Source organism: Phyllostomus hastatus, unplaced genomic scaffold (assembly GCF_019186645.2).
Source record: "Phyllostomus hastatus isolate PE091 unplaced genomic scaffold, TTU_PhHast_1.1 phas_scaffold_1066, whole genome shotgun sequence".
NCBI classification, from domain to species: domain Eukaryota; kingdom Metazoa; phylum Chordata; class Mammalia; order Chiroptera; family Phyllostomidae; genus Phyllostomus; species Phyllostomus hastatus.
In genome coordinates this window covers 6,787,133-6,802,362 of record NW_025334004.1, presented here as the reverse complement: position 1 = coordinate 6,802,362, position 15,230 = coordinate 6,787,133, and the positions used below count along the sequence as shown (strand labels likewise).

General features: G+C 37.7%; 1 protein-coding gene across 4 annotated transcripts in view; it reads left to right on the top strand.

Annotated features, from left to right (window-relative positions):
* The window catches only part of IDE (insulin degrading enzyme), a 92,752-nt gene that overhangs the window by 26,490 nt on the left and 51,032 nt on the right, over nucleotides 1–15,230 (top strand). For all 4 annotated transcript variants that reach the window (XM_045854075.1, XM_045854074.1, XM_045854073.1 and 1 more), the window contains exons 2-4: nucleotides 6,136–6,320; nucleotides 7,323–7,530; nucleotides 11,581–11,750. In XM_045854075.1, coding sequence (XP_045710031.1) covers nucleotides 6,136–6,320; nucleotides 7,323–7,530; nucleotides 11,581–11,750 — 563 coding nt within the window. The remainder of the gene's footprint in view (nucleotides 1–6,135; nucleotides 6,321–7,322; nucleotides 7,531–11,580; nucleotides 11,751–15,230) is intronic.

Sequence of the window (15,230 nt, the reverse complement as noted above, 5' to 3'; positions counted from 1 at the left end):
CTGTGATAATTATTTTCATATTCCTTTTCATACATGAAATAATTCTATACACTCTTTTCTCTCTTTAAACCTGCTATCCATTTAATCCTGCCATACATTTTCCTTTCTATTTTTTGTTAGCAAAGTATAGTGAGATAATATTGTTCTCAGCCCTGGGACTTGTTTGGTAGATCAGAAGCATTCTCCCAGGCTCCTTCCACTATCTATCTCTTTTATATGGGGAGGAAGAAGAGGAAAACAAAAAACTTTTCTCCCACTATTTATTTTGACATATTTAAATTTTATTTCCTCATTTTTGGTTTTGGGGATTGTTAGGGAGGAGGAGAATGGGGTCAAGGAAAACTGTGGGGGTGGTAATTGGGAGCTGAGGAAGAAAGCCAAGTGTAATTTCCTTAAGCACCTCCTTCTCCCCTTCCCTGTGCCTCCTCTTTCCTTATAAGTCCTGGCTTTGTCACAGATCAAGTGTGTGAATGCCTCTGGGCAAATCACTTAATCACTGAGCTTTTGTTTCTTCCTGTGGGGTTAGGGAGAATGGAAAGATTAAATTAGCAGTTTGTAAAGCATGTGACATTTGAAAAATTGAGTGATTGTTAGGATTAATTTTGTACAGTGGCCTCTACATCACATTTTCTTTTTAAATTTAATCAGTAAATTTTATATTTTTTAATTTAATCTTTATTGTATTTTTTCTGTTACCATTTAGTCTCCTTATATACCCCACCCTCCAAACATCACACTGGTGTCCATGAGTCCTTTTTCCTTTTTGCTCAGTCCCTCCACCCTGAAGCCTAGCGACTTTTCGCCACTAGCTGTCATCCTGCTCTCCATCTATGAGTCTGTCCCTCACATTTTCTGAAGATTACCTGTAGAGGAAGGATACTTGTAAAACACCCTTGGTTCCCAAATATTATCTGCTCTTATTCTGCAAATGCCCTTCTTCCACCCTGAAGCTCCAAGCCACTGTACCGTATCATTAGCTCAGAATGTCATACATACCATTTTTACCTTTCTTTCTCTGAACCTCTTATGCACGTTGGGGTCTCTCTCTTATGTATTTGGGATTCGTATACATACATACATACATACATACATACCTCATTAAATTTAGTTATTTCTCTTGTTAATTTTCTCATGTTGATTAAATTATTAGTCCACCCGAAGGAATCTAGAAGGTAAAGTATCTTCCTCCCCTACATAAGCTTGTCATTTTTGGAGTAATCAGCCCTTGATATATAGCACCAAGACTACAACAAAATTTGCAAAAACACAGATCTCTAAAATGATGCTGCTGTAGGATTCCTTTAAATTGCAACCATCCTTATTCATTTAAGTATTTGTTTATTTTTCCTTGTAAACTTCTTCCCAGAGGGCACAGAATTAGAGCAGCTGACATTTTGCCTGGAACAAAGGCAAAGCCTCTCATCATGGGAAAATAGAGTTTAATTGACCGGATTTTAGATTGTACCCACCTTTATGAGGCAGCTGGTGTATGAAGTGTTGATATGCTATAACTGAAGAGCTATGGGTAGATGGTTCCCTGAGAAATGTAATTTTTTTTTAGCTCAAGTAATGTAAATAGTATTTGGGAATATGGAGTCTTACAGTGAGGCATGCTAGGGCTCATACCATCACCACCTTCACATTCTCTTACTTACCTGTGCTTTCTGTGAGGAACAAATGTTTGTGGTGTGGTTCTGTTTTGAGGCATTTTCTCCTTGGACACTTCCCTCATTCAAGAGTGCCACAGGGTAAGCTCAGTTTACACCTGTGGTTTGGGAGTGGGTGGATAGATTCCACGGAAGGGAGGTTTTGATACATAATTGGTTATTAGCATGATCATTTGCCTGTTTGGGTTTATAGGTCATGTATTTAGAATTAGAAATGGATCAGGTCTAACTTTATGTCTGGGACTGTGGCGTGGGTAGGGAACAAAGGGCAAAGTAAAGTTTCTCAGTCTATTCAGGACACTGTGAAACACTTAAAGAGAAATGAAAGAAAAAGGTCTATAAAAGGTCATCTAAAGAAAGGATTATTTGCAGAGAAAAATTTCTTCTTGGTATGAGAATTTGGAAATGACCTACTTGGGAATTCATTTTTGCAAACCTGAAATTTAGGCCTTTGCATGTCAAGATAAAAGTCGAGGATGTCTCAGTGGAAGTTCTGGTTGTAGTTCTGTTAGTACCAAGCTCTTGTGTTTCCACTTTATGCCTTGTGTTTTTTCTCACCACCAGTCCTTTGCTCAGGTGTTCCCTTCCTTTTACTTGGCTTGCTTTTGCTCACTCTCTTTCCTCTCCCCCCTTCTGGGAAATTTGGTGCGCCCCTCTCACGACTCCTCTGGTGCCCGGGGGATAACTGTGTCACCACAGTTTCATATCTGTCACTAGACTGGGTTCCTTCAGAGTAAGGGCTGTGGCATATTCATTTTTATAGACAGTATGCATGATGTAGTGTCTGGATCTTAATAAACCTCCTTAAACATTTGTTTGCATATGCGGGTGCTGGGTGGGCACAGTTCAGAACTGAGTTCTAATTGTAACTCTTTGCTGTATGATCTTAGACAAGTGATTTAAGGTCTCCAATCTTCAGTTTCCTTCTGAGTAAGATAGGGGACTAACATCTAGGGATCTTGTTAAAATACAGATTCCAGCTAAATAGGTCTCTGGTAGCTTCTGCTATTTTACACTTTGACAAGCTCTCAAAGAAGAGTCAGAGTTGCTAGTCCACAAACTGCAAAGAACTAGATAACATCTAATGGTTCTTCCAGGTTTTACCTTCTGTGTTTTTAGTTATTGTTTTAAATTCTAAACAGAATTACAAAATAATGTTGTAATTACTAAATCTCTCCAGTTTTATCAGAATGCTGAACACTGACAATTCTGTGTCTTAAGATGAAGTTTCCAATGTAGGATAAACACCCTGAAGTTGAAAGTAATTTTATTGCTTCTAAGATTTTGACTTTGACAGGTTAAAAATATCAAGTAAATGTCTGGTTAGTGCTAAATCAAAAGCATTTGATTTAGCACTAACTTGTCATCTAAAAGTCAGAATGCTTGCTTGCTTGCTCTTTGTTTGGTGCATATTGGAGAACATTTGCAATAAATAACATTACTTTTGAAGGCTTTATGCTAATGAGGTGAGATGGATAGACATGTGATCTCGTGAGTATAAATACAGAGACAGGCAAGCTGTTGATGAATTCATCATCAGAGGAGGAGTTCCAGATCATTTCCTTCAGTTCCCCAGAAGGTGAGAATCACATTGTCGAAGGATGTGTTGATAGATACGCTACAGGTAAAGCCAGCCTGTGCTTGTCGAATATGGATTGCTGGGGAGGGTCTTGTTTGAAAATGTTGCTATTATTTCCTTTGGCTTCTGCTTCTTCAGGTAGTCATGATATTTGATTTGGGAGCATTGCCAGCTTGGAAATTTTTAGTTCTCCTTGATCTTGTATACAAAAGTCTAAAAGTAGTTGAACTAATTTTTATGTTTGATTTATAGAATATATCTATCTTTTTATTTTTAGACACACCAGGGATATTAATCAGACATAGCTTCAGTGCCCAAATGAGTTACATAATACCTCTGATCATATTATTTCCTTTATGAAAATGAAAATGTGGACAAGAAAAATTGAACACTGAAAAAAGTACAAAATGTAGCCTATAGTTGAGGGTGGTTATCTTAATTATAATGGATGTTTCACCTCCCACAGAATAAGACAATTTGTCCTACCAAAGTGAACTGTATTTCATCTCCTTGGTGCAGTTGTGGGTTAGAGCTCCACCATAAGCATCAGCAGCATCATCATCATTACATTTTAATCGCTTGTCACTTTTGGTTCCCTTTAATCAAACTAGCTGGGCAAGCACAGTAAAGGGCTTTGGGTGTAAACAATGGCAATGGAGCCAAAATAGCCTTTAGTTTTGCTCCCATTTAGTGGAATTCATCACCAGAATTCAATCCCTTCCCTTCCTCTAGTAGAGCCTTGCAGGGAGAAGCTTAGGCATCTCTGTGGTGCACACTGAGCTTTCTTTCTTTAAAATTTTTTTTAAAAAATTGATTTCAGAGAAAGAGAGGGGAAGGGAAAGAAGAGGGAGAAAGAGAGAAGCATTGATTTGTTGTTCCACTTACGCTTTCATTGATTGATTCTTGTATGTGCTCTGATAGGGATTGAACCTGCAACCTTGGCACCTGGGGATGATGATCTAACTGTCTGAGCTACCCACCTTTTAATGCTGCTGTTCTGGCTGTGGGGTCTTAATGGAGGCTGCCTCGTGGCTTATTTAATCTTGATGTTGCTCTAGGTTGGAGCTTAATTTTTTTAAGTAATTTATATTGAACCCAAATTAAGGTTTTGAAAACCAGCTATTTACTGAAGGCATTTACTGCAGTACAAACAGATTATCCTTGGGGAAATACCTTAACCTGTCTATGGGAGCTTGGATAGACCATTTTCTGTTACCCTGGGATTTTTTTTTAAACCACAAAACAGCATTTTTTTTTAAGACTTTGCACTCAGATGTTTCCATCTGCCTTTGACATTGGTCTTAAAAGTGATTTATGGCTTATGAAGTAGAAAGGAGTGGTTTATAATGCCTTTTTACTTGTAAATTGCTTGTGAATTTTCCAACAGCAGGCTTATATTCCTAAAATGTTAGTATTATATTTTATTTTATTTTTCAGTAAATTTCACTATAAATAATAAAGATTATTCACTATAAATAAGGCAAGACTATTAGCAGTGTCTCTGCAAAGTACTATCTGGTTTTTAAAAAACAGTATTATACCTGTTGTATGACCTTATACTACTGATCTTTAATATTCCAAATATTCTTTTCAAAAGAAGATATCAGGGACAATCTTAATAGGAGCAAACAAACCTCTTTGGTCTGTTAGTTCTTACTCAGAAGAATAGTTATAGATGATTTTAGAAAGGAAGCTTTTATGAAAAGCAAACCGGAGTTTTCCCTCCATTAATCTCCAGAGATTTTAACACAGAAAATAAAGCTTTTATCCAATATAATTGTATGTCTGTTTTTGTCCACTCTGATTTACTTTTAAAGGTGATGTCTGTCAGTCTTTAAGGAGCAGTCAGATCCACTTCTTTTGTCTTCCAGATGAGAAGCAAATGTGTTAGCACAGGGTCATTTTCCTCTATCGTTTCAAATATGTTTTTGGCTTTACTTGGTTATTAGTATGTTGATCTACTAATAGCAGCCTTAGTTTTTGTCTCTTAAGCAGTTCCTAACATAGATAAAAATATCACCCACTCTTAGTTTCAAAAACATACGTACCCCAGGCTCTGGAAATCCCTTCACTACACTAATAATCCTTGCATAGCAGTAGTTCTCAGGACTCTGTGCTGGTAGTCCCTTTCCAGCACTGTAACTCTAGCTTCCCTAGAGGAGAAAGGAGAGGATTGTGAGAGGAAGGGAAGGACGTCCTTTGTGAGACAATTTAACATCTCTGCTAAGGTCTCTGGACTTGTTCTGCCCTGGCACTCACCTCTGCACTAGACTACAAAAATTATTTAGGGGTCCTTCCAACTTTGTTTGTTTTTATGTTTCCTACTTTCTTTGCCATGACTCATAGGACAGCCCAGGTCTCTTATTTTGCATTAGGACTTCACAGAAGTTTTCCTCATTGGAGGTTGTTCCCTATGTTCTGGGCATATGAATACCAGACTGATGAGTTGTAGATCTGCCCTATTTTTGAATATCATCAGGTTGAGCAATATTTTTGATGACCCAATAATAATTCTTACACCTCTCACCCACCTTATTTACTCTAGGAGATGACACTGAAATATGTGGAAAGCGGTTATTGGTAATTGAAAACTATTCTAGGTCAGCCCATTGACCAATTCATGGCCCAACCCATTCTGTCTCAAATCCCCATTCATGTGCTGCCCTAAATATGGCTCTATGAAAACAATATTGTTAACATCTCTCTGAAAGAATGATGGGTAAAGAGGGAGGGAGGAGTGGAATGATTATACCCAGTAGATAGGCTGTAAAAAGTTTCATCCAGGTATATATTTTTTAATCTGGTGATGCACTGTATGTGTTTGCCTGGTGTTACTTTGTGATTTAAAAAAAAAAGCCACATTCTAACAGTTAACTTTTTTCTTTCAAGTTTTCAAAAAAAGACCTACAGCAAAATGAATAATCCAGCTATCAAGAGACTAGAAAATCACATTGTCAAATCTCCAGAAGATAAGCGAGAATACCGTGGGCTAGAGCTGGCCAATGGCATCAAAGTACTTCTCATCAGCGATCCCACCACAGACAAGTCATCAGCAGCACTTGATGTACACATAGGTATGATTTAAAATTGTGAATAAAGCTTTGTTCAGTTTCATTGACCTAATGCTGACATTTATGAGAACTTTCCGTATTTGTGCAAATAAAGACCCACCTAACACTTGCTGATTGAATGTACCTTACTTTGTGCAGGAGCCCTGTATATATATATTTGTACAGGTACTGGTAATCTACAGTTAAAGTCTAAATTAAACAATCTTACATTTATCAAGAGTATCTTGTTAGGTTCCCGGCTGAGGTGACATAGCAGCAAGGACATTCATTCCCATCCTTTAATGAAACAGTTCTAATGCTTTTCCTTTTGTAAGCTTGGTACACTGGGAAATATTGTATTTCCTAGGTTTTTGTGTGCACATTTCTTCCATATTTAATGATGCTTTATACTCAGATTGCTTCTTACCTATATGTACATTTAGTGAGGCATGTTTTTCCTTTTTCTCTCTCTGAAAAGCTTTTATTTAACTCAGTGGCACTTAAAATTGAGAAAATAAAGTAATAATCACCATAGTTTGAACAAATAATTATTGCTAAGCACCATGTAGTATGCTTTGCAAATATCATATAATTTTTATTCACACAACTCTAAGTTACATATGTATGGAAAAGGGACTGAGGCAAGATGGATAAAGTATCAGTCTCAAAGTTCCACAGCTAGCAGAGCTGCTAACCCCCAAACCAGTACCCTATGCTATAGGCTCCTGAAAAAAAAAAATAAATAAAACCACTAAATTAAATTATTTCCCTCCAATGTGTTGTGTGAGGAAACTAATGTCCAGAGAGGTTAAAATCTGCCCAAGGTCACCAACTAATTAATGTCAAAAGATGGGGCTAGAACTAAATGATATCATTTTAGAGCAACTGTGCTTAACTTTCTGTAACTGCGTGGTTGGAGATGTCATGCTAACAGAAGTTTCACATCATCTGTAACTTGCCCATACTTGGTATCTTTCAACATAAAAAAATGATTGGTTGTATATATATGTTTTTCTATTTTTTCAGGTTCGTTGTCAGATCCTCCAAATATTCCTGGCCTAAGTCATTTTTGTGAACATATGCTATTTTTGGGAACAAAGAAATATCCTAAAGAAAATGAATACAGCCAGTTTCTCAGTGAGCATGCAGGAAGTTCAAATGCTTTTACTAGTGGAGAGCATACCAACTACTATTTTGATGTTTCCCATGAACACCTAGAAGGTGCCCTAGACAGGTAATGCTGAGTACTCTATGAATTATCCAGCTTTGTGCACTTATCACATTAATACTAGTAACAGTAACATTATTAAAATTATTATTTTTACAAAAATGTCTTCATAGCTTTATAGCTTAACAAAAATTATTTTAATTAGTATCTTTTCCCCTGGGTTTTGCAAAAAAGAAAAATGATAATAAATGATCTCAAACATTTACTTTTTTTGTAGAGAAAAAATAATGGTATGACTTTAACCAGCCTGCAGGCCTAATAGAATATTTTATTGACTTATAAAATTCTCACCAGTCCTTCCCATTCTAACTGGTATTACATATGAAGCAGGTGATAAAGAATAAACTATAAAAATGCAGTGGATCTCTTTTCAAACATATTCCTGTTCCAGAATGCTAGAATGTAAATACTCTATTTTCAAGAAAACTTAGTAGAGACAGAATGTTTCGACCTGCAGTTTCAACCCTGGGGACATTTGGTGAAAGGATTTTCTATGGCAAGCTCCCTTAGGCCAATTAATTTCTTGGTCAATATTCTATAGAGCTAACAATTAAATTTTTTTGTTATATCAGTGATTTGATTCATTATTAAAACTGTAATTTTTCTTGGTGAATTTTTATAGTTTTCTGTGTTAGCAAGGTGTAATCTGAATCTCTTTAGTGGGTCTGTAATGAGTTTGACTTTGCAGTGTTAGTAATTGTCAACTTTATTTGCTTATTTATATTAATAATAGTCATTCTATTTTTTAAGAAACCTAATAGTTTGAATTTTTTCCTTAGCTCAGAGAATATTAACAGGGTAAAGGCATGGGTTTAGGATATGTGACTGGGTCAGAGTAGCCTGTTTCTTACTCATTCCAGCTTATGTTTCAGTCTTTAGGCAGCAGCTTTGAGGTATAGTCATCTTTTATATGTGTTCCCAGAAGACTAACATTAATGAGTTCCCTGGGATCATACACTGAATTTAATTTCCTGCCTTACAAATGGTACTGCAGATGTTCATATAATAGATCTCTGTATGATGGAGGATATATGTTACTTGGCTCAGAGTGAAAAAACCACTTGTATAAGGGCATCTTTTTAAAAAAAATTGCTTATATAGTACTGTGTCATGATTGTGATCCTTTATGTGGGCCTACCCAGCTACGGTATGTGGCTATTAGGTGCTTTTCCCAGCCTGAATATATTGAGGTGTAGGTAAAAGAGGTTCCATGTCCAGAAATAGCTCTGTTTCAATATATCTTTGATTATAGACTACAGATAGATGGATATCTCTTTGGATTGGTGTGCGTAGAGTACTTAGCATAGTATTATATCCACTATATACCTAAAATAAATATCAAATAATAATAGCCCCCTTGACAACTGGGCTGCATGAGGTACAATTACGCAGATGTTATAGTCTCAGGAGTCTCTTAGGTCCACTGAATAGTAGTTCCATTCAGACAGACCCTCTGCTCTTGACTTCATCTGAATTCTGGACCTTGTTTTTATAAGATGGGGACTAAAGTTTTTTTAAGAAGAATCACTATGAAATCATGATGTAAATCGCAACCTGATATAGGAAAGTTAATTTATTAACAAAGTATCGTACTTAAAATTAAGTACTACTATTAAAGAATAGCCACAACAAAAGCATATTGGTTACTTATGTTAGAGTTACATGCCATGTTATTTGTTGAATCACTGCTTATTAAAATTTTAAAATACTCATTGTTTCATAGGAGCCCATAGTTATGTTAGACTACTATGTCATAGGTTTTTCACTCCATTTTTTCACTAATGAAAGTAGGTTTGTTTATTTTTCTCCAAAAAGAAACAAGTTCAAATATAGCCTTTTAAAAGTAGGTTACTTAGTTTGTCCCAAAATATCTGAGTCTTAGTGATATTGCACCTAAAACTGTAAATTTAAGATTTATTTGCCTAAGAACGATCACCTGCCTTTTCCTTTTTTGGAGAATTAGCCATATATAACAAAGATTTTCATAGATACGCCAAACTGCAAATCCTAAATGGACTGCTGCTGTCTCCATAAGTCTGCCTTGATTTTGCTTTTGTGACATTGTGATTTATATTAAGAAATATATATTTGGTCGTCTTTTTCTAGTCCTGATTCATAACTCCTAAAAACCCTGCAAATTCCTAAGTGATGAGAGCTGTAAGGATGTCATTTGTTATGTTTTTGAGGACTTTGGGGAAGCCTCTGGGTTACCTGACAGAGGGAGCATGTGATTAGGGAGTTGGAACTTGCAGTCCCACCTCTAGACCTCCATGGAGGGAAATGGGGCTGGAGATTAGGTTCAGTCATCAATGGTCAATGATTTAATCAGCCATGCCAACATAATGAAAGCTCCCTAAAACCTCAAAGGAATGGAATTTGGAGAGCTCTAAGGTTTGACCACATGGAAATTTGGTAAAAGAGGTGTGTCCAGAGGGCATGGAAGGTCCTCTGAACACATATCTTACCCTACGCATCTCTTTTATCGGACTGTTCCTGAATTATATCCTTTTATAATAATCTAGTAAGTTGTGGGAGAGCTCCATCCTGCAAAGCTCTCCTGGCTGCCTCAGATGAGAACAATACTCCCAAAATGTGATCTGCTTGGAGAGAAAAGGCTGGCTAATGTCTCAGAGGAGAAGAGGCCCAAGCACATTTTTCCTTGGGCTTTTATTGAGTTTAGCTTGCATAGGGATGCATTATCGAAGAAAGGAGGTATGGTTTACAGATAACATTTCTGGGATCACAAGGATCCTTTTGAGTCAGGGTCTGGGTAGACAGAGTGACACCAATCAACCATAAAACCTGGGGAAATAGCCCTGGCTGGCGTAGCTCAGTGGATTGAGCTCGGGCTACGAACCAAAGCATCGCAGGTTCGATTCCCAGTCAGGGCACATGCCTGGGTTGCAGGCCATGGCTCCCAGCAACCACACATTGATGTTTCTCTCTCTCTCTCTCTTTCTCCCTCCCTTACCTCTCTAAAAATAAATAAATAAAATCTTAAAAAAAAAACCTGGGGAAACAAATTTTGTATTTGGACCCTAAACATTTAGTATACATGAACTTGAGGGCATTCTTACCAAAGCAGGTTTCACAGGATTTAATGCATTTCTCAGGACTGATTGCCCCCAGAAACCGCCCACTCCAGCACAGGGCTGTACCCACCTCCAGCATTGTTTCAGGCCTGAGTCAGGAGGGGAGAGCAAGGCAGCCAAGAGATTAGGAGACTTTTTACAGATAGAATGAGGATAAGTTCTTCCCTGATGGCCCCTTTGTGACTGTGCCTGTCGTAGGTTGTTCCTTCCTTGAGGAATCTTACCTGTCATTGGCTATCCAGCCTTCCTTCAGGGGCCAAGCAGGGTGACGTGAAGGGGGAGAGGCTGGACCCCTGCCAGGAGGATAAGTTTTGTCTCCTTAGTGGCTTATGGTCCCAAGGCCTCTTTATTTAGCCCTCGCTGTGAGACCTTCTCACCTGTCGGTGAGGTACAGCTCCTGAAACCAGGCAGGACAGTTCCCAACAGTAAGTAAAATGTTTCTCTGAGCCCTGTGAGCTGCTGTGGTCAATTAATTGAACCTGAGGAGGAAGTTGTTGAATCCTCCGATCTCTTGTTTAGAGGGTTGGTCAGAAGCCTAGGTGACAACCAGATTTATGATTTGTGTGTGAAGGGGGCAGTCTTGTAGGACTGAGCATCTGATTTTTAGGTAGATATTATCATAATTGAGCTGAATTGTGGCATTCCCAGTTGGTGTCGGAGAATGGTTTGGTGGTGTGGCAAAAACACATGTGAACTGGTTTCTGAAACAAAGGTGTTAATCTTTTTATATTTCCAATAATTACATAACATGTCTAGAGTAGACTGACTTCTGAATTTATGTATGTCCGGTATTATAGTTTTTCTTCTGTTACTTAGAATATATTTTGTATTCCTTTTTTCTTAGTAACAATGGTAATTTTTTTCTGGTTCTGTAGATTTCATATTTCCTATCTGTTAATTTTCAAACATTTTTAAGGCCACTTTTTGAAAATAATAGCTTTCAAATTATGTTTAACACCTGTAGGTTTGCACAGTTTTTTCTGTGCCCCTTGTTTGATGAGAGCTGCAAAGACAGAGAGGTGAATGCAGTTGATTCAGAACATGAGAAGAATGTGATGAACGATGCTTGGAGACTCTTTCAGTTGGAAAAAGCTACGGGGAATCCCAAACACCCCTTCAGCAAATTTGGGACAGGTTTGTCAACAGCAGCTTTCGTGTGTTAATTCTCCTTGACCTCATTTAAACCTATGGCTTTTTTGCATAGCATTATATTTTATAGTTCAGGATAGAAGATTTCAGAACTCATTTTTACCTACACGATTTTTTATAAACTCACAGTCTGGCACTGAGAAGTGGTTGTCATCGTTACTTCTTTTATTTCTTAAAACATGCCCCTGTACTTAAAGTATCTGTCTAGTACCAGTGTAGGCACCTATATTTGTGACTCATGACCTAAGATGCAGCTGAAGCTAAAGTGTATGGGCTCCATGGAGAAAGTGATAGGTTATTGAGAATAGTGACCAAATATGAAGTGAGTTTGTTGGGTAGGAAGGTATAAAATTGAATTCAGAGATTAGAAACAATAATAATGAAGTTCTAAAAGAAGAATGTCAAACCGGAGTTAGGTCCTTGCATTGGACTTTGTACATAATACTCAGGATAATATTCTCAAAGTTGTGGTAACGGTGACCTAGGCATTTGCTTTGTAGAGGGTTACTCTGGCCATCCCATTCAAATAGAGGCCTAAATGCTTAAGGAGCAGAGTGAATAGAGTTGTGCATAGATATAAACCAGAATTTCAAAGGGAGAACATAGTAGATCTTTTTATTCTAAAGTCTACTTTCTAATAGAGATTAAAAACACTTTTCCTCCCACCTTCTAAGTTCTTCTAGATCAGCTAATATTCAAATTAACAGAGACAGGTTGACAGGAGAAAATAAAATTTTATTAAATGCATATGGGAAAGTCACATAAGCATGAAAACTTCAAAAACAATGAGGCAACATTGGGTATATATGACAATTTGGACAAAAGGGAAAAAATGGGGGGAATGGGGTCTTAGATTTCAGAAGCAACATGATTTACAGGTACTTGAGGAAGAGGGGAACACCCATGGCAGGAAGATTCTTGCTAGGCAACTCAGAAACAATGGGACACAGGGTATCCAGCTAACAGGTCCCTGCCTGAAGCCATCCTATTTACCATGCTTAATTCAAATTAAGCTAAAACAAAATTCCCTTCTTGGAGTAGGCCTTTCCGTCTAAATCTCATAGGCAAGAAGGGAAAGGGTCAGAGGTTCTTTCTGAGTCTTATTTCTTAATAAGCAGCTTAATATCAATATCCCAAAAAGCAGCTTCAGGATGGCAAAACTTTGATCCCGGCACTTATAGATTCAAGTGCTATTTTTAATGCTCACTTCAGGGCTTTTTGAATCCTCCTGCTCCCATTGCCTTCACCTCTGACCATCTGCTTTCATGGCAGTCAGCTATGGGGACAGCTCTGTGTGAGATACAATGCTGTAGAAGGTGCACAAGGCTTCTGCTCTCCAAGTGCTACAATCTGGAAGGCGATTAGAGGTGGGGATGACAGGGTGTAAAAACCAAAAATTAGTGTGGAGAGTCTTGATTTTATAATTGTACCCTTTTTTTAATTCAGGGTTTTTAAAAAAAAACTAAAATTGTTTAAATATTTAATCAGTATTAAAATATTTAAAGTAAAAAAATAAAAAGTCTCCCTCTTCATCTATTCCTGCCAATCCCACTTAACAGATGTAATTGTTATTAACAGGTTGCTATGATTTTTAAAATACTGCTTTGGGATTATAAAATTACATATAACAAATAGATTGTTTAGTGTACTTTCAAATTTATGCTTACAATCAAACCTTGGTTCTCAGACGTCTCCCATCTTGAATAATCTGGTTCTTGACCAAGTTGGTTGTGGGAAAAAATGTCTCAGTTGTCAAACAAAACTTTGGTTCTCAACAAACATTTCATGCTGATACTGTATTTCTAATGGGAAAAAAATGATTTGGTTTTTGAACAAATTGCTTCTTGGACAGCCTTCTGGAACGAATTAAGTTTGAGAACCAAGGTTCCATGTATTATGTAAGTTAACTTAATAGACTTCTAAAAAAGACTAAAGAAAGCTTTCTGAGGAGTTCTGGCCAAGATGAAGGCATAGGTAGAAACCTTCACTTCCTCACATAACCAAAAGTAGGATAACAACCAATCTGAAATCAATAAACAACCAGAAGTGCCAGAAAATCAAACTACATGGAACTCCAACAACCAAGGTGTTAAAAAAACAGTCAACCAGACCACCCAGACCAGTAAGACAGGTGGACAGAGAGAACCTGTGGCAAGGTGGCAGACAGCATGGGCCTGGCTGGCTGAAGGCAAAACTGAGACTCAGAGCTGATTGTGGACTATGGGGTTTCTGCAGTTGGAGAAACTCCCAGTCTCACTCAAGAGTCTGTTGGAAAGTGCACTAGAGATAAGCAGGTAAGCGGCACTGTTCCTTCTCTGGCTTCTCCCCCACAGACTGCACCGCAGTACAGCAAGGAGGGTTGCCCTGCCCTGTGGAATACCTAAGGCCCAGCCTCCGATAAGTTTACAACTTATCAGGTGCCCTGAGACAAAGAAATAGGCCCAAATGAAAGAACAGAGCAAAACTTTAGAAAGAGAGCTAAGCAATGAGAAAATAGCTAACTTATCTGATGGAGAGTTCAAAGTCCTGGTAATCAAAATGCTCACAGAACTCATTGAGCTTTGTCACAAAATGAAAGAGCAAATGAAAGATACCCAAAGTGAAATAAAGCAAAATATCCAGGGAACCAACAGTGACAGGAAGAAAACCAGGACTCAAATCAACAATTTGGAATAAAAGGAAGAAATAATCATTCAACTGGAACAGAATGAAGAAACAAGAATTCAAAAAAAAATGAAGAGAAGTTTAGGAACCTCTGGGACAACCTGAAGCATTCCAATATCTGAATTATAGGGGTGCCAGAAGGAGAAGAACAATAGCAAGAAATTGAAAACTTATTTGAACAAATAATGAAGGAGAACTTCCCCAATCTGGCAAAGGAAATAGGCTTCCAGGAAGCCCAGGAAGCCCAGAGAGTCCTAAAGAAGTTGGACCCAAAGAGGAACACACCAAGGCACACCATCATTATGTACCCAAGATTAAACATAAGGAGAAAATCTTAAAAGCAGCAAGAGGAAAGGAGAGAGTTACCTGCAAAAGAGTTCCCATAAGGCTATCAGCTGATTTCTCAAAAGAAATCTTGCAGGCAAGAAGGGGCTGGAAAGAAGTATTCCAAGTCATGAAAGACAAGGACCTCCATCTAAGATTACTCTATCCAGCAAAGCTATCATTTAGAATGGAAGGGCAGATAAAGTACTTCCCAGATAAAGTCAAGTTAAAGGAGTTCATCATCACCAAGCCCTTATTATATGAAATGTTAAAGGGACTTATCTAAGAAATTGAAGAAGATCAAAAGCTATGAGCAGTAAAATAAAACAAACTCACAGCTATCAACAAATGAACCTAGAAAAAGAAAAACAACAAAAACAAAAACTAAGCAAACAACTAGAACAGGAACAGAATCAGAGGAATGGATATCACATGGAGGGTGTTCAGTGGGGAGGGAGAGGGGAGGAATAGTGGGGA